A 20,686-nucleotide genomic window follows, 5' to 3' on the forward strand; every position below is an offset into this window, starting at 1 on the left:
AAAGAAATACTGAGTATAGTAAAAAAGTCTTCATCATTGATGAACCAGATGTTATCGGCTTAAAGACCAAAGTGAATTATAATATTATTCATTTTAAATTTAATATTTATGTTATAATTAATAATTATTAAATTATATGTTAATGTTATGTGTTAATAAATAGGTAGTTACTTTTTTTAATTTGTTTTCTAATTATTATAGATACTACAGACAGGGCAGTAGTATCTATTAGGGTTATAGGCGTAGGCGACGTAGGCTCAAGCCTACGATAGCAAAATTTATATTTATATATTATAGAGGCGGCATAAGAGAAAAAATTATGAAACAAGAGGCAGCAATTTTGATCTTTGCCTACCTATAAAAATTTGCCAGCACCGGCCCTGTTTATAGATATACATACTATTTAATATACGAACTGTAAAGTTAAATATAATTTGTTAGTTCGTTTGCAAGTATTTTTTTTTTTATTTATATAAAAATAAAAAAATGTTTTATTGTTTCAATTCATATTATTGAACAATGATCTAAAACCTATTTTTATAAATTATTTTTGAGAGCATCAGTAAAAATTAAAATTAAACTTAAATCACAGTATTCAAAAGTATAAACATATTTTATTTAACTGATAAATTTGAAAATTAAAAATTATGAAGAGGTAAAATGTTTTTGTATGCTATGTTGATTATGGCTTACGCTAGGGTCCAATTTTTTTTTCAGAATAGCAGGCCGATTGGGTGCCAGTCCGCCCTTGTACACAACAATAATAATAATATAAATATAAAATAATATACATGATACATTTTGGTATTATAACAATTTTAAGTTACAAAAAGGCTAAAAAGAAAAAATACCATTTATATAGGTATATTAATAAAGACTTCATTTCAGTTTCCCATCAGTTGACAGCACGGGAGAACTATTGTCGATATTTTGTCCAGGTATTATAATAACCTCAGTGTTTTCTACAAAACATCAATATCTCATATTTAAATTATAACAAGTACATCAATAAATTTATTTGATAAAAATATTCAATGGAATAAAAATGAATAAATTATTTAAGTTATTTTATTTTAATTGTAAAATATTATAATACTAATGGTTTCTTACCAGAAATTTTCATTTTTTCTTTTTGTTAGCTACTGACATTTATAAGTATAAAGTTGTCTTGAGTAGAGATTTCTACTGCTTTACTGTTATTAGCCAATAAACCATTAGTAATTAATGATTCTATATTTAAAAATACAAACAAAAATTAATTAATAATAAAAAAAATATGAATAATTAATACTTATAAAATATAAATATTATAATTATAATTCCACTAACCAAATTGAATATCATGGTTGTTGAACATATCAGATGATGAACTTCGACTGAATAATTTGTCTTCATGATTTTCATAGTTTTCTGAAAATGAAATTGTATCAATACTGTTATCTAAGTGAGAAAATGCAAGTTTAAAAAAAAAATAATACCTTCATATAATTGAGGAGGATTTGGCAATTGTAGACTATGCCAAAAATGATTTACTAAATAAATAATAAAATACATACATATATATTTTAAAATTTTAAAATAAGCCAATAGTAAAATACTTTTATCATTAACAGAAGAATTTAGCACTGATAAGATTTGTTGCTTTGTTTTATTTTGTTTGATGGGGAAACCTATTTGTTTGAAAACATTACACACAACATTATAAGTACATATTTTAATTTAAATACACTAAACAAATTTACCTTTGTTAAGCATTAATGTTTCTGAAGTTTCTTTTTTTGGCTGAAAATAAAAAAAAAGTAAATGTTACTACAAATTTATCTAAAAACAATTTAATTAACCCACAAATATAAAATAAAAAATATATTATATTTTATTTGAAATATTTGACCAATAAAATAACATAATTCATACTAAATTTTAAAACTAGTTATAAATTATACAGGATGTATAACCTTGCACATTTTTCTGAAGATTGTACGTAGAACTCATCTGAATTTGAATCAAAAACTTAAGCAGCAATAAATTTTCTTTTGATTTTTGGTTAAAAAAATATTATATTTAGTTGAATTATATAACTTTTAACTATCTATATAAAAACAAAAAACATTATTGATGTAATTATAAATAGTTTATCTTGGATCTACTTCAAATTTTATTTCCTAATTAATTATTTATTACCTATACTTACCTAGGCTATAACTTTAATTGTTAAAAATTTATAAAATAAATCTTTATTAAATAGTTATAGAGATTTTTGAAGTATACAGTATCATATATAAATTAACTATAGTTAATTATGTAATCATTTTTTGACATTCTTTATAATATTATACATTTATACTAAAATGTTAAATAATAGCTGGTACATTATAAAATATATTAAATTATTAATGTTACTGAATACATAAATTTCTGTCTATACTATACTATAGTATATACTACATACATTATTGGAACCCATAATACTACATAGTAATACGTTTCATTTTAATATCCACAGTATATGTGAATTTTAACTTTCATTGCCAACCTTATTATATAATAGGTATTAAAAATTAAAATAATGAATACAATAAATTTACAACAATGTTAAGACTTATGTATACAATCAAATTATATTAATAATGAATAAGTATTTGGTATATAATACATGTAAATATAAAATAGTATAATAATTATATAATATAATACACCTAATGTATTATAACTTATTTAAATTATAATTATAATTAATATTAATATTTTAATCAATATTAGGCTGGTAGGTTAACCCTATTCCTTGCCCTATTTTCAATAAATTATTACAGTACCATAACACACATAGGTGCTTAAGAAGTGTAAGGCTGTCACACAGTAGGTATCTACATTATTCTATCAACATATGTCATGCTATGTATACACGAAACATAATATAGTATACAATTTTATACCTGTTGTTATGGTCTTCCATATTAGCAGTTATATAGTTATATTATTATAATTAAATAATAAATGAATATAGGTAGAAGGTACATATTGACAAAAATATAAAACCACAATATTTCAACTCTCTGCAGTTCATATGTTTGAATGATTGAATGTTGCATACATAGTCAGTCGGTCTTAGATAGGTTTCATACATAGCAAATAACAATGTTTAATGATATTGTTATCATTGTAGTTACCAACAATATTATGGTGGATTCATATTTGTGAAATACCTATCTAATTATAAAAATATGTTATTTTAATAATTGTAGAATTATGCAATTCTAATATAATTTCCAAAGTTTTACTAAGTATTCAATATTTTTAATGTTTGAAACTTGTTATCTTAAGATAAGTTTTATATTTACAAAATATAGATGAATAAAATTATGATTGACATTAAAAATATTATTAAATATTGCAATAGTATAATTAATATTATATTTATCATTTTATGTGTATTATTACTTATTAGGTTGGTACTCATAAAAAAAAAAACCCTAAGGAATTAAAATGGCAGAAGTATTATCTAAAGTTATTGATGTGGAAAATTTTAAAGGTAAGCAAATTATTATGAAATACATGTGTTTTAGATTTCCTTTTACAGTTTTTATTTTACATAATATGCAATATAGGTAGATTTGGTAGGACATCTTTCAATTGATACCATATTTTATACATCACACGGATAATTAATGGATAAGATTTAAAGTAACTTTTATAAATGTATAACAGTGAGAGGTTACTATACTACCAATGACGAAGCAGAATTATTAAACAGTATTAATATACAGTATTGTTCAAGTATGTTAGGAAACCATGAATTCATCGCTGGAAAATATTGCATTGTCCGTTTAGAGGATGCCCTGGATTCTAATACATTTTTAGATGCATGGTATAATAAAATATAGTTATATATTAATGACCGCGAAATATAATTTGAGTCATATTCAATATAACTAAATTGTAAGATATCTTCATTTATGTCACAAGAAAGCAGTCCAACTATCAACAACACAATTCAAGTTTTAATAAATCATTCTGAACTAGTAAATTTGTGAATGAAATAAAAAAAATAATCAAATTAAAATGTAAAATATATTCATTTGTATGACATAGTCCAGAGGGGTCTCCAAACTTTTTTATTTAAGGGCCACAAAAAATATCATCATCTCTTAGCGGGCCAAAAGTTTATACACATACATTATAACACATTAAAACATACAATTTTTAATTTTTAAATGTTAGATATATCATCTTGTATATTTATTATCCTATGAGGGCCGCGGGCCGGTTAAAATTTGTTCGAGGGCCGTATCCGGCCCGCGGGCCGTAGTTTGGAGATCCCTGAGTCATAGTCTATTAATTAAATTATTACTTAAATTACGGCCCGGTGAAACTTGATTGCGGGTGTTTGGAAGCCGCCTTCAAGTTGGTCGAGTGAAAATTGTTTGACTTAGTTAGCAAGGTTTGGATGTAAATGCTGTAAATCGTTCAATAAAACATATGATTACCAAGTTGATTGCCATGTTTGAGAGTCTAGCAGTTATCGTCCGGTGTATAAGTTTATCTCGAGCCAACAATAAAATTATAAAATATATATTGTATTTTTAATAATTAAGTTATAGCATTGATTATAAATAGTCCTATAATCAATGGTAATAGTCAAATATTTTTAATTTATAAAACTTAAATTTTATCTATATTAAAATCTAAATTTAAGCCGTTTAGTGTTTATCTGCGAATTAGCATAATATACAAACAAAAAAATATTATACCAATATGTTGAAATTAAATATTAAAGCTCAATGCTAATACATGATCTATATAAATATAGCACCGTATCTTGCAATATCAATCAAGTATTGAACATATTTTCTTAATATTGATACATATGATATTGCTCATTAGGTAAGTTATGTTTATTTTTCATTTATTTAGTACTTAATTCAATAAGTTTATTAACTATAAAACAAATATTAGTTGTAAGTACTTAATTTAGTATATTTATAATTATCTCATAAAATTAATTACATTTAACATTTCAATGTATTTTAGGTTCTATAAAAACATAGGTTATAAATTATAATTATAAGTTTTACATTAGATTAATCATTATGAATACCATCAAGATATAAATTTTGTTTAATTGTAATTGAACAAAATAAAATATCAAACAAAAAAGTTCTTTTAAATTGAATTAGTGTTTTTTAATCTTAGTTTTATTAAAATAACATTGTTAATTATAATAAGTATTATACATTGGTAATAAGTAGTATTGTACATCTATACAGATATATTTTTAGGATAATGAGTAAAAAATAATAATATATATTATAGGTGTTAAAATAACTAAATTAAAAAAATAAAACTCAACTATAAGCTTTAATTTTTAATAACTTATTTATAAAAACAATATTTAGTAATAAGGTTAGATTAAAATCATATAAAAAAATAATGGATAATTAAATATATGTTGATTTTATTTTTGTTAAGGATAAAATTGGTTTAAATGATTGATTTAATGATATATTGATAATCATGAACATAATATGTTTTAATTGCACATCAAAAAAAGCATTTGTTTATTTGACAAATAAACAATATTCAATATGATAGATATACAAACATAGTATAAAATTCTAAAATGTTTTTTGACTAACAATAAAACTGTATGTACTGTATGTTTTTAAAAGATATTTTTAATTAATTATTGTGCAATAAAATATTCAGACATTTAATACTTTATTGCACACATTAGTTCATTCATTACAAAAGAAATTAAAAGAAAATTATGCATACAATGAAATCAACGTCATAAATACATTAAAAAAATTCAATTTTTGTTACATTATACAAATGTAGGGTTCAATAACAGAGTTGGTTATGTTAATTTAATAATAGTATAGTTCAAGTATTATAGCTTCTTTTAATTTTATTATGTTCAACCGTTTGATATTGATATGTTTTAAAGAATATTTTGGTTTATTGATAGCAAATATCTGCTTTATTTTACTCAACGACGACGATAACAGTTCAGTAGTATATGCTTTAACGATGTTTGACGATGTCGGAGAGGAAATATTTTTGATATCATTAATAATACTTTGAGTTGGAGTTTAAGGAATTCATTTGTCTACGCTATTTTCATTAGACATGCATTGTGAAGCGTTAGATATTGTGGTCGTAGAAATGGCCGCTATGGTGGTAGTGATACCTAAGATATCAGTGGTTGCGTTAATTGTGGTGAATGCGTCAACGGCAATAATAGTTGAAGTAGGAAATTCAGTAGTAATTACATTGGTAATAGTAGACGATTCAGAGTCAATTTTAGCTTAGTCGGATAACTGCTTTACTTTACTTGACGACGACGATAACAATTCAGCTGCGAATGCTTTAACGATGTCTGACGATATCGGTGTAGAAATATTGGTAATATCATTGTGTATACTTTCTATTGAATTTGCGGGAACTAATTTGTTTACAGAGTTTTCATTAAAAGTAAATTGTGAGGCGTTAGATATTGTGGTGAATGCGTCAACGACATTAGGAAATTCGGTAGAAATTAAATTGGGAATTGTAGATGATTCAGAGTTAATTTTAGCCGAGTTGGTATCGTGAATTACAGTTGTTGTAATTGCTGTAATTGAATGGTTGAGGAAACTGCGGAGGCAATATTTGTTGTGGTAGGTTCTTCGAAGTCGGTAGCGTTAGCGATAGTAGTAAAGCCATTAACGGTATAAGTGATGTCTGATGTGATGGTAACCGTATCAGATCAGTAATGACAAGGATTTTGGTATTCATAATGGTTGCGGTAGAGTCAGCGACGGCAGTAATTAAAGCTGGTGTTGGTTGCTATAGAATCCATTTCGATAGTAGTTAGCACTTCATTAGCTGTGATTGCTTCAGAGATCGTGGATAAAATAGACGACGTAGCACAGACGACATTGGCTAAAGACTCAGTGGCTGTGGTAGTGATAGTAGTTGTGAGAATAGGGATAACTGCATAGTTAGTGGTAATTATAGGCATATCAGTAGCATTTGTGCGTAAAGCAATGGCTGGTTTTTTGCTATCGCTGGTATCGTTATGCTGAGATAACTTATGGATAACGTTTTTGAGTGAAATGGACTCTAACTTAGGCTTATTGTAAGATTTATAGGTTGTTTTAACAGGGATAAAGAGTGAATCTGAACCTTTATCGTTTTTACTTATAACACATTTGTTATTCAAGTTGTCATTATTTGTAAGACCGTTGTTATAATTGTAGATACGTGATGAAGTTAGTTATTTTTTAGGTTTTGAAAGGTAGTGCATCATATGAAGAGGAGTGGTTGCAGTACAAGATTTTCGTTGATGGTGAATTGTTTCAGTTTTTTACGGTAAAATATCCTAGATTGCGGCATGTTTCTAATTTCATTAAATTGTTGACAAATGCTTTTCCGTCAGGATAAGTGTCCTTGAGATTTTTATAAAATTGGATTACGTCTGGTGTGGTCGATAAAAGTTTTGAAGTTTGTTGGTGACTTGACTTGGGAAACTCAGTGAGCGGTGACTTAGACCGTGAATCTAATGAATTATTAAGCAATTGATCGGTTTGTACAATAGTCGGTATTTTTATTGGGGAAACTGAATTTGGAGTTTTCACATGTTCTTTCGGTACATAAAATTTCGAAGTATTTATCGATTTTAGAACCGGGGTGAAAACAAATTTTTGTTTGTGATCGGCAACCATAGGTTTATCAACTGAAATCGTAGGTTTATTAACTAGAGTCGTGGATCTATCAACTGGAATCATAGGCTTAGAAGTTCGAGTTTTAGTTTTTTTAATTTGAGTCATAGATTTATCAACTTTATCAATAGGGGACACAGGTTTTTCAACTGGAATTGTAATTCTGTGATCTGGTGTAGTTACCTTATGAACTGTCAAAGAATGTTTTCTATAATTAGTAGTTACAGGTTCTTTTATAGTTCTTGGTACAGATGGGTTGAATGTTGGTTGTGTTTTTTGATTGAATTCTAACAGTGATGCACTTTCTGTTGTGCTAGTTAACACTGTAGACATAGTTGCCATAGTCATCGTTCTTGTTGTCATTAGTGGCTTTGTTCCTATTGTAGTCGTTATAACGGTTGTTGTAGTATTGGCAAATTCTATTGCTGATGATACAGGTTTTAATACCATAGAAGAATCTGGAGTGAAAATATTTCTTTTCTTTGTTGGCAGAGATTTAACCAATAACAATTGATCATCTTCCTCCGTTTTTTTAATATTTATTTCAGAGTTATCTATTTTTTTTATTTTCGATAGATGATTCATGATCCTAAAAATAAACATAAATTAATTACTCATGACTAACGGGTTTTTAATACATAGCAATTTATAGGTATGTATTTTATATTTTTATTTCGTGCCCTACCTAAATTATTATTGAAAAATGTCAAATATGATAGTGAACGTTATAAAATAATATGTTAAAAAAACATATTAGTATAATAATGTATGATTATTACAATATCTATTATATTTATATCTTTCATTAATGATAAGCATTTTACTAATTACCCTACCACTCAGGGACAGATTGGGATATTAGAGCAGTACGGGAAAATTAATATTGAGCAGTTCATATTTGGGGTAAATATTTAGAAGTATAAATTTGGATTTTTACTCAATTATATGTTAAAAACTTAAACATTTTGAATAATCAATCGAGGAATGTATACATTTATTGTATTTCATATTATTATATTTTAAACCTAAAACAAAATCATTACCTTACTCTAGTAGAGTCATAGCTTTTTTCATTTTCAAATGATAGTTTTGTAGTTTTATTTCTTCGTGATTCTAAATAAGTGTCACATAATTTACAAACAATAGTGCCATATTTTATTGTTACCGGAATTTCTTCCTCATTAAGAACGGATTGATATTCATGCACTTTAGATTTATGAAAAGGAAACCTTTGTATCCCTTGATTTCCACATAACTGACATTGAGCTATTAGCAGTATCTATGAAAACATTAAATTTTAATTTATTATTTCTTATATTCAATACCGATTGATTAATTGTATCAAAAGATTAATTTCAATATTGTGTAAGACTAATACAATATTACTAATATCATTTAACAACCTGTTGATAATGTTCATTGCAAATAGGAATTTTATGCGTTGCTTCTTCCTCATTAGTTTGAACTCTTAAGTTGATCTAAAATTAATATAAATATAAATAAGTATTAAATATACATGCATGATTAATATTTATCATTGATTTGTTGTTATCGCTTATATGTGTTTTTTTTTTAACTAAGACCACAGACAATTTTGATTTATGTTAGTAATTATACTTATACAAAATATAAATAGTGTATTAGTAGTAACTGTGGTGTAAATGTATATTTAAATGCATAAATAGATGCACTCAAAATGAATAACTGAAAATTAGGTACTATTTTTACACATTTGATTATAAAACACATTTTTCTTCTCCTATTTTTTTCCAATTGGTATAACGTTTTTAGGGCATTTTCACAATTTCGTTCGTAAAATGAATGAAAATTGTTATGATTAACAAGAGATTTTCTGCAAATTGCCGACGGTAGTAATAATACATTACATAGCAAGAACAATTATCATTGATAACAATTTTATCAAAGCTAGACCTCGGTAAGTATTACTAAATTTAGTAAACAATTAGTATGTCCAGAATTAAAAAAGTAAATACTTTAGTAACAATACTATATAAATCTGTTTTTCTAATTTATAAGCTATAGTAAATATAATTTAAATGCATATTTTTGAGTTTTCAAGTTATTTTTTTTTTTTTTTTTGAGAGAATATTTTAAGATTTTTTAGGGTATTAAAATTCTAGCCCTATTTATGAATAACATGTAAAAACAGTTTTTAATAAAAATAGAATATGCGGAGCACTAAACCAAAACACCAGAGATGTCAGCAAATTTGAAGTGTCTACAGTCATAATATATAAAATAGCTAAATCTATTGGTGTTCACATACAATTACACGATTCGCAGTAATTCACTTGGAAATTGCATATATTGAATTTCTTAAAAATGGTTGGAATCGAATCCCCTCAACTTTTAAGTTATACAACAAGGTGGAAAAATATAATAATTAACATAATATGAAAATATTTAAAATTGTCTAAGTTCTTAATATAATCAAACTAAGTGAATGGTAATAATAAATTAAATAATATACAAATATGATCAAAATTTAAAAATTATCATAATATGATGTGATACATATTAATATAATGGTTTTCTTTTGTTTTAATTTGTAAATTAAAAAAGTGTAGATGTATAATATAATATTTCATTTACCTTATTTATTAAAAGTAAAGGTTTTAATATTGTTATCCATTTTGATCTAAAAACATGAGATATGTTTTTTTCACAAGTCGTTACAATACATGCACATTTTCTAAGATTCATTAGAGAAGTTTTTTTTTTTTTGGAATTGTAACAATCAACATACAAACATGAATCGGATCCAATTAAGTGAGTGGTATCTATAAAAATATAAATAGGTATACATTAAAATATTTGATGTTAAAAACAGTTAAAGATTTTTAACAACTTTAATAACTGAAATATTAATCAAAACTATCAAAAATTAAAACTAGGTTAAAAATAGGTTTTTAAATAAATATTAAGTTAAAAATATATTTTCAACACCATTTTTAACATTAGTTTATTCTTATTGTAAAAATTAAGATATGAATGTTTAACATGTAATATAAATTGCATACTTTCCAAACACGCTTTTTGCTTATCTGGATTCTTTATTTGTGCTAAATGAAAAGGAGTTTCTACTTTCTAGTAAATCAAATGTTCTGTTACAATAGCTGCATTCAGTATACATGAGTGATCTTTATGAATCAATTATCCTAATAGGTTTTTTGATGAGATAAAAATTGGGCTAAAAACTTCAGTTCTAAATTTTTTACATAAATGGCGGTATGCTTTTGATCATCTTTTTTACAGTTTGAATTTTTTGATTTACATGAACACTCCCCTCTTTCGTAATGTATTAATTATATATTTTTAAATTTTAATTGATAACAAGTAACAATTGAACAATAAATAATATAAATAATATATAATATATTATAGCAAGTGAATTTTTTTCCAAAGGTTATTTATTATTAATTATTGACATGAGTTTTTAAAAAATGTCAATAAAATACAATTTTAATTTTTTAGAGATAAGCAGAATATTTTTTTTTTGCAGAAGTTAATTCATAAGTCAAATTTTGGACGAGTAGTTTAAGAGTTATAAATATTTAAAGTATTGATTAACGATGATATACTTATTTGTCCACAAAACTTTGGTTCAGCACTCAACCCATCAAAACTTTAAATACTATTATAGGTACCTAATAGTACTGATTAACTTTTGGCAAAAATTTGATTTTTAAGTATCAAAACAATCTGAATAATATTTCCCTTTTGGAATATTAAATTAAAATTGGATGTCATTCATTGAAGAAAAAACATAAAATATAATATTAATAAAAATATGTTGTTTTGTAATGACTTTATACAAAATAAAAATATTTTGATAAATATTAAGAGTTCATGAATTAATGAGTAAATCAATATTTTTATGAAAGATTTATCTTGTAGGTGAGAATATTCTATGCAAAATGTATTCAACAGTGAAAATTGATTAATAAGTATAAATTCAATCTGTTATAACTTCATACTTCAAATACCATTAAAAAACTTGTCAAGTTTATTTACATACAATACATAAAAATAGATAGTTAATACTTTCATTTTAGTAATGCATAACAAAAATAATTTTACTTATTTTTTAAAATCTTATTAAAATAAAATATACACTACCTGAACTAGATTGATAATGATTTAATTGTTCAAAATTATCTTCATTAGCAATTCTAATAACCTGAAAAATAAAAATATTTTGAAATATTTTCGTAGTATTTTAGATTCAGAACGAAGTGACGAATGTATTGATTTTACAATGATATTATGTTTTTCTTTTTTTGAGTGTGTGCACAGCATAACTTATCAATATATAGCTTCAATTTCAAACTTTAGGGGTGATAAAGTGAATATCCTTGGTGTATTATAGAGGTCAAAAGTATTTTCCAACAATTTTCAAAAAAATGAGGAAAAACGGGAATTTAATATAAGATTTTCTATAAATTGTTCTTATTGTAGTTATGAAATGTGTCAAAATTGCGAAAATTTGCAAGTAATTTTGTAATTGAAAATTCATAAAATTGTTTGTATTTATATCTAAGGCAGGCACGAACATAAAAAAATTTTCGGGAAGGGGAGGTAGGTCTAAAAAAATTTACAATAATAAATATTTATCGATGAATGATGATATATTTTTTTTTTATATAAATATCAATAAAATTTTTGTGGCTGAGTCAAAATACTTGAAATTTAATATAAAGTTCCTCATAAGTTTGTCTTAAAGTGATTAAAAAATTATAAGAATACATAGGCATAATTTATTTTTATTAGCATTTGAAGATTAAATATTGACAAAAGTTTGTCAAAATCATGAATATTTATAAATTATTTTGTAGGTATAATTCATAAAATTTTTTATATAATTAGCTTAGAGCTGAAAATTTAATACAAGATTTTTCATAAGTTTGGCTTTCAATAATTATAAAAGAACTTAAATATTGGTGTTTTCAGGCCATTAAAACAGAATCACATTTTTCACCACCCACAGGAAAATATATCCTAAGCTGACAAATCATCTTCGTTCAGAATCGTTTTTTCATATACAATGATACCTATCATTGGATTTAAATTTAATACATCCATTATAGTGATTTACTATATAGTAAAGCATTACTCACTTGACTACTCTGAGTGATGACACATAAGTTGATGTTAGATGCATTCTTGATACATTTTTCCTTTATAGTCGCTTCAAAAAGTGTGCTGTATATTTCTAATATATATTTTTGATCTCTTATATTCTTTTTGGAAAATGTTTTTAAGAGAAAAATTTTACTATGCACAATAACCTTAGAATATGATTTTAGCAAAGACAATTTCTTCTTTAAATTCTTCCTAGAGTATGTTTTTAAATAATATTTCCTCTCTGTTACATTCAAATTGAAAATGGTTTCTAGTTGTGAACGTGGTTCGTCTATAAGTTCAATCAAATTTGAATATGAAAATGATGCATTTTCTGCTTTAAAATATAATTTATCTGCAGGCGAATCTTGTTTTGTTTTAGCTAATTTAGAATATAATAACTCATTTAGAGATAAATCAAGTTTTTTTGAGACTTTTTTTTTAGTATTTTTGAAATAAATTATTGGCAGAGATAATCTAAATTTTGTTGTTACCTCGGAATAAGTTTTTGGCAGACTTAATCCTTTGCCCATATAAGTAATTTCAAAATATATTTCATGAGAAGGTAGTAATGTTTTCATTTTAAACAATTTGGTAAATATTTTTGATGTTTTTTTCATATCAATCATCTTAGAATTCGAATTTTGGGTTGATTGTACTTTTGTTATTGTTGTTATTAAAGAATATATTTTTCGTGTTTTAAAGGAAAATGAATCATATAAAAAACACGCTTTTTCATATACAGATATTCCAGGTATAGGTATTTCAGAACTCAATAATTGTCCGAGTAATGATGCTTCTTTTGTAGTAATAAATTTAGAATATATTGTATGTGCTGATGATATTATGTCTGATTCAAGCATTTCAGAATAATTTGTTTCTGATTTTTTTGATTCATTTAATTTAGAAAATAATGTTTGTGTATTAAAATCGTAAAAGCACCAATACTGAAGCAATAAAAGTTTAAAAATATTCAAATTGTGATTGTTATCACTATTATTTTGGTTTATAGAAATACTTTGTTCTAAGTTATGCACATCATTTTCTTTTTTAATACAATCATTAGGCTTAAAAACATAGTTGTCTTCACAAAAAAAAAAAGTACGATCATAATAACTATTATAAGTTTGATCAAGAACTTTAACTTCTGGACTTGATAGAAATTTAAACGAGTCTAAAAACTCATTGATATTAAAACTATGAGTTAGTATAAAATTGTTTTTATAATATATGTCATCTAGTGATATATTGAAACACTTTTTGTTAATTTTAAGGAAAGGTTGAACATTAGATTTTCTACTTTTTTTATTTTTCTTTCTTTCCATAAAACTTTTGTTCCAATTTTTTTGTTTTCTTTCATTTGAGATTTTAATAGACTGTTCATAAGTAGATGGTCCAATGAAATTTATCGATGATTCAGAACTATCTGGGGTTTTGGCATTGATATTTATTGTTAATTGTTTATTAACTTTAGTTTTAATATTTTTTGATTCATGCTTTTCTGCTTTAATTTTTGCTAGCTCATGTTGGTTTAATTTTTTTTGTTGCAATCTAGTATGGTATTTAATTTTGTCATTTAGTTGGATTTTTTTTCTTCTATCTTTTGTAGTTTTCATATTATTACTCATATTTTCTGATGTTAATATATGTTAGTATTTTGTATGAAATGCCTCATACAATCATTAAATAAAATTACTCTATTTTCACATCAATTTTTAGAAAATTTGAATGGATAGCAAGATTATATATCTTGCTTGGCTATCAAAATATTCACCAGAAGAGAAACCAAATTTTTTCATTTAAATAAAATACCATATCTGAAAAATCAAAAAAAATTCTATTAAACAATTTTTTAAGATTAAAACAATTTATTAGAGTTTTTTATGTCATTAGTTAATTATAAATTAGAGCTCAACAGTTTTCTTAACTTCATATTATGCATACAACAAAAACAATATTGCACGATTTATGAGATGATACTGTCAAATTTATATAAACTATGGTAACCAATATTTTGAAATATAAGTCTACTACCTATTAACATTAACTCGAATGTTAAAAAACAATAATAAGACAAGGCAGACAGGCAAAAGGATAAGCATAGCAAATGTTACAAGGTCCTTAAAAGTACTTATTTAAGTATTGTAATTTCGTAAGGTTACAATATTTTTACTGGCTTTTCTTACCCAGTGTTACATGGGATTTGGTTTGCCAGGGCTTAGTAAAATGTATCATAAAATAATATTTAAAAAGATGTCAGAATGCCAGGTTGATAGTTATAATTAATCAAGATAATAAGCTATTATTATATCTATTGTTGTAGCGTTACTGAACCTTTTTTAATGTCACGACCCCTTAATGTCTAGTACCTAATTTAAACTTGTCCAGGTATAAGAATTTTTTTTGTTCAATAAAATGTTTTATTATTTTTACCTAAGTGACCCCTAGTTAAGGTTAAGGTTAGCTTAAGGTCACGACCCCCAGGTTGAGAAATGCAGACTTATTATTTAAATACAAAATTTACTGATTTATAGATACAGGTATATTAATATAGTTATAACTTTCATTGCTTCTTTTTTTGAATTTTTTACCTTCTAGGTGTACCCGAAAAGAACAAAACATGAAAAATAAATATTTGTTAGGCTCTAGGCTCTAGAGATACTAAGAACAGAGGTCTTCAATCTATAACCCATAACTGATCTCGTCCTGCGAAGCTAATCAATGTTTTGAAAATATTATATTAGTCTTCATCGTTTTTATACATACATTTCTAACTAAAATTTTTTTTTAAAAATGGCTCTTGATACTAAAATGTATCTCAGATTTGGCATGCCATAAAGGCGTTATGCAAACACCACTTTAAAATATGAATTTTGTGCACACTAACGTGGTTAGTTATATGAAAGATACTGTAGAAATTGCTAGCCTCGAGGTATCATTAGTCAACCCATTCTTTGGGCTCAACGTTCATCAGTCAGCGAATCAGTCAGAATACATTTGATTATAATTTATGTTATAATTATACGCGCCGTATTATTATGATATTGAAAATAAACATTTATAAAGAAATAATTACTTAATTAAATTAAGCTTATAACCTGCTCCACTATGTATTCTTTCATTTAAAAAAGAATCAAGATAATCGAATCAGTGTTTTCTGAGAACATGGGTGACAAAGATTTCACATAGATACCTATATACTATACATAATATATATATATTATATGTTTTTATTAGCAATTCACATTGCCTGAGCAGAACCTATAATTCGTTATAAAAGGTTATATTGGGACTTAATTCATATGCAGATTCATTAATTTATTGTTATTGTCCCGTTAGGTGCCATCATTAACATTTTTATATTAGTTAATGGTAATTACTTATAGAAAGCATGATTGCGTATGTCCATAATTATTGCTATTTAATTTGATTTATCTTGATCATGAAAAAATATGAACAATTTGTGTACTTAAGTTTTGATTACGAAGAGTAAATAAGACCCAGAAGAAATATTTGTAAGGTAATTATTTTATTATTTTTTTCTTTAATATAACTATTGTTGCTATAGAAAAACATTTTGAAATAAATATCAATAAAAAAAAAAAAAAAATGATCACTTGGTCAAAACGATTGAAAATTCAATAAAAGTACCTCATAAGTTATTACAGTCATTTAAAAATAATAAAAACGTATGGACACGATTTTGTTTTATAAGAGTTTTAAGTTCAAATTTTGACATAATTCAATAAAATTACAAAAATATGCAAATTATTTTATAGTTAAAAAATTATAAAATATCCAATTTTTATAGCTAAAACAGTAAAATTATTTACACATTATTTTTTAAATTTATAATATTATATATTATTTAACTATTATTAAATTTAAATTTAATAGTGAAGTACACTTAACACTTACAGAGTTACAGCATTTACATAGTTTATCCCTTTGTTTATAACTATAAATAGTAATAAATTTTGAAAAGTTGGTTTTTATAAAAGGTAGGTGAAAAGATCGGCAAAACTTTGATGGTCAATACTAGTATAGTGAATATTTGAATAGATGTTTGTTCAAATCTAGTTTCTTTTAAAATTTAATTTGACTTGTTAAAAAAAAAACAAGTTTAATTATATATTTTATTCATTTCTATGAATTATCAATTTCATAAAACTTGTGTCATTTAAAACTTTATTTTGGTATTAGACTTAGTATAGTAAAATCAAAAAAACAAAAGACCTATTTTTTATAATTTGTATAGCCTTATTCTCAACTTCTTCTTAAATAAATAAATTTTAAAATTTGTCAATTCATGACTGTATTAACTAACTTGGTAACATTTTTATAGTATAGCAATAATAGTCAATGTCTATTTGTAAAATTACTATTTAAGATTTGCTACTAAGTCTATGTTAGTTAAAGTGCATCCAGCTTAAAAAAATTCAAATCAATCTAATATTTTTCAAACTTTAGCTATACATCCACAATTGAGATAAGCTTCAACGCCAAAATAGCTTTACATTTATAGAAAATAACCATATTTGTTATTAAATGTCAATATGCTCTAAAATAGCTATTATGTTAATGTTAATAATAATTATTATAATAAAATTATTTTACTTGTATAAAATATTCATTTCTGAAAACTAGACTGAGATGCAAAAACGTGTCAAATTTGCAAAATTAAATGTTAAGAATGAACTCTATCATTAGTTAATAGATATGCATCATAGCATTAATTTACGTTCATCATTAATTTTATTTTGTATAGGTAATTTACATGACGTACAATGTAAATGACCACTGAAATCGAGTCTGTATAATATACAATATTATAGCACAATCAATAAAATTACAATGATAATTTTTTTTTTTTTTTTACAAGTAATATACAATCTGTATCATTAATTAATATAATGAGAATATAGGCTAATAGTACAAATTAACAGGAACATTATTGTGATGGAAGGAGCCACCCAGTGATGACACTTCCTATGGTCACTTAATTATTATTTTAACTATTTCTTTTTTATATATATAAAATATAATATGTTTTTTTTATTTTATTATTTATTTTTTTTTTTATAATAAATCTCGACACCATTTGCGCTATAGGCGTCTTGGGGGATTACCAGGACTGGTGGCGGATGCCAGATTTTTGATAAGAGAATTTGAATGAGTACTTAGGTGGTTGTGGATTCTTTTATAGAAACATTTAGCTTCATCACTAACTGTTTTTAGTTTTAGGTCTGAATGTAGAGAAAAATTTGAGACGTAGGGGGGAGCATTTGTTAATTTCCTTAGAGCAATGTTTTGAAATGCTTGAATTTTGTAAATGTTTGATTTTTTCGCATTACCCCATAACTGCAGACCGTATGTCCACATTGGTTTAAGCAGACTTTTGTAGATAAGAAATTTGGTGGCCATGGAGGTGTATTTAATATTATATAATATAGTTTTTAGCATGCGAAAGCGATTATTTAGAGCTAATCTTTTGGTTCTTATATGGTGGGCCCAAGTAAGTCTTTGATCGAGTGTTAAACCAAGATATTTGACAGTAGGACAATGATAATTACAATGTATTTTGTGCGTATGTATAGTGTATACACAAAATGTAATCTAAAAAATGGATTATCAACATTAAGTGTGGTTTTTTTAATGAAAAATTGGATCTGGTTCGTAATTTATAAAAATTACTAGTACCTAATTTCCAAAATAACTTGAGGAAAAAAAATTAATTTTAATAATTTATTATTTATGATTTAATACATAATATATATTATACTAAAAAGATTTAGATGCAATAACGGATTTTTTACGCAAACTAGTTTTTGAATAAATCGATTTTACTTTTTTAAGTACAACTCAAAAACAAATAACCAAAATTGAAAAAAAAACTTGAATTTTCAGAAAATGTTTATATTATCATCATTTAACACGATAATATTTTCAAATATTTCAACTTTTTTTTTTTAATTATTCAGACATTTAAAATTTGAAATTTGTTTCATTTGATTAAAAAGATTCAATAGATATACCTATATAATATAAGCTCTCATATAAATTGTTCTTATTGATAGGTATGTAAAACTATTTACCTATTTGTTATTATTTTTAAGTTTTTGTACTTTATTGGACAACAGCATAACTTTTAATTAAATTCCATAATCCGATGTATAAAAGTTGATTTATAAAACTTATAACTAAAAACTTGTACATAAAGTTAAGATGAGCGAAGTAGAGTAGTATAATATGGGTAGATACATCAAAAAATGTTGTTCCATTATACTATTCATTTAAACTTTAAATAGATATCTACTTTCTAAGTGTGTGAAAATGTTATAATAATAATATAATATATTATTAAGCTTGGGTAAAATAAAACACACGCATTAAATAAATAAGTAAATATAGATAAATCAAATATATATTTATTATTATTTAATATCGAGGTGTAAATAATTTATTATTTAATTTTAATAAATATATCTTAATGAGTGACAGAAATTATTATTAAATACGGTTCGACCACTGTGTAAATTTAAAAAACAAATTTATGTTGTCGTATACATAATAATCAGTGATATACTCCTATTCTGCCCGGCTAGCTTAGTCAGTATAGCACGAGCCTCTTAATCACGGGGTCGTGGGTTCGAGCCCCGCGTTGAGCGCCACTGTCCTGTCGTATACACAATATTCAGTGATATACTTCTATCGACACTTGAGTAATCAAAAGACCATAAACTAACCAGTTTCAGATCGAATTTTTAGATGACACCAAATATAATCAAACGATCCAATGAGCTATATTACTTTTATTAAAATACACACACAAACATAACTAAAACCAACAATCAAAAGTATCGCAACACTCAGGTACCACAACTGCCCCGTTCTCTTCTTTCTTTTTTCTTATATAGAGTCTACACTTTAGCTATCTTAGCACATTTGCTTCACTGGCCAGTATTACAAAATATGCTTATTAGTAGTTACTTAGTACTACACCTATTACTACAATGTAAAGTATAGTTAAGTATACAAACATTTTATTTGGTTAGAAATCACGATACGACAATGGCCGATGTCAGATGCAGTAAAGCTTTAAATTACTCACAATTTTTAAAAATGTGCGCTGTCCAGGGCGATAGTCCTAGCGGTGGCGGCGGCAACTACCGGACGCGTTCTTGTGCACAGAACAAGACTCTCACGGACAGCAACCCGCGACACCAAACATGACTGTGGAAATGACGGACTGATACTGAATACTGAATAGTGAATACTGATTACTGTTCACAGAACCCGGCATGTGCACGGTAAGAAACGTGTTTGGTGATCGGCGCGACTCTACCGGCTATAATTCGAAATCACTGATATAGGTTATCCGTAGATATATGACGGACGGGTGTCGGGGAGAGTGCACCTCTTCGTCGAACGGAACAATAGACACAATCGACAATAGACATACAGATTAATGGACGGTATCGGGTATATTGTGGTAGTCGTTCCGGAAGTGAAATTCTTGAACGGCGCTATTTATTAGTCGTATACGACAATTCTTGGGCGTTGTCGAATGAGATTCAATATTCTTGAATTTCGTACGACTGACGAGCGTATGAAAAGTCACGTGCCTTCTAAGAGTCGTGTTGGTCCAACCACTCGCCATTCAGTTGTCGTATGCGACAATAGTGAAATTAAGAAATCTGTACGATTCATGTCATTTTTTTAATCACATCTCGTTTTTATTACTACCACAGAATTATAGATATATAATATACATTAATTAGATAGCTAACTGATAATGTCTGACGCATTATGATTATGAAACCAAACGCCAATTAATGCGCGGA

General features: G+C 25.7%; 2 protein-coding genes across 2 annotated transcripts; both read right to left on the reverse strand.

The window, feature by feature from the left end:
• Window positions 1–1,118: 1,118 nt before the first annotated feature.
• Window positions 1,119–2,089, reverse strand: LOC126551419 (uncharacterized). The gene is made up of 6 exons (XM_050204615.1): window positions 1,956–2,089; window positions 1,743–1,782; window positions 1,599–1,670; window positions 1,479–1,532; window positions 1,330–1,410; window positions 1,119–1,230 (listed from the first exon to the last, which is right to left on the reverse strand). The coding sequence occupies exons 1-6, from the start codon at window positions 1,962–1,964 to the stop codon at window positions 1,136–1,138; spliced, it is 351 nt and encodes a 116-aa protein (XP_050060572.1). The 5' UTR covers window positions 1,965–2,089; the 3' UTR covers window positions 1,119–1,135.
• Window positions 2,090–5,657: 3,568 nt separating this feature from the next.
• Window positions 5,658–20,575, reverse strand: LOC114128520 (uncharacterized). The gene is made up of 7 exons (XM_050204278.1): window positions 19,954–20,575; window positions 12,839–14,659; window positions 11,841–11,901; window positions 10,314–10,501; window positions 9,104–9,178; window positions 8,744–8,979; window positions 5,658–8,289 (listed from the first exon to the last, which is right to left on the reverse strand). The coding sequence occupies exons 2-7, from the start codon at window positions 14,468–14,470 to the stop codon at window positions 7,338–7,340; spliced, it is 3,144 nt and encodes a 1,047-aa protein (XP_050060235.1). The 5' UTR covers window positions 14,471–14,659; window positions 19,954–20,575; the 3' UTR covers window positions 5,658–7,337.
• Between the last annotated feature and the right edge of the window lie 111 nt (window positions 20,576–20,686).

This window comes from Aphis gossypii, chromosome 3 (genome assembly GCF_020184175.1).
Source record: "Aphis gossypii isolate Hap1 chromosome 3, ASM2018417v2, whole genome shotgun sequence".
Classification (NCBI taxonomy): domain Eukaryota; kingdom Metazoa; phylum Arthropoda; class Insecta; order Hemiptera; family Aphididae; genus Aphis; species Aphis gossypii.

Coding starts and splice junctions, on each gene's coding strand:
- LOC126551419 (XM_050204615.1), bottom strand. Junction 1,411..1,478: donor TCCTCCTCAATTATATGAAG/GTATTATTTTTT, acceptor TTTCATTTTCAG/AAAACTATGAAAATCATGAA. Junction 1,231..1,329: donor CAACCATGATATTCAATTTG/GTTAGTGGAATT, acceptor TTTTAAATATAG/AATCATTAATTACTAATGGT.
- LOC114128520 (XM_050204278.1), bottom strand. CDS start 14,470: ATGAGTAATAATATGAAAACTACAAAAGATAGAAGAAAAAAAATCCAA. Junction 8,980..9,103: donor GCAATGAACATTATCAACAG/GTTGTTAAATGA, acceptor ATGTTTTCATAG/ATACTGCTAATAGCTCAATG. Junction 8,290..8,743: donor TATGACTCTACTAGAGTAAG/GTAATGATTTTG, acceptor GTTTATTTTTAG/GATCATGAATCATCTATCGA.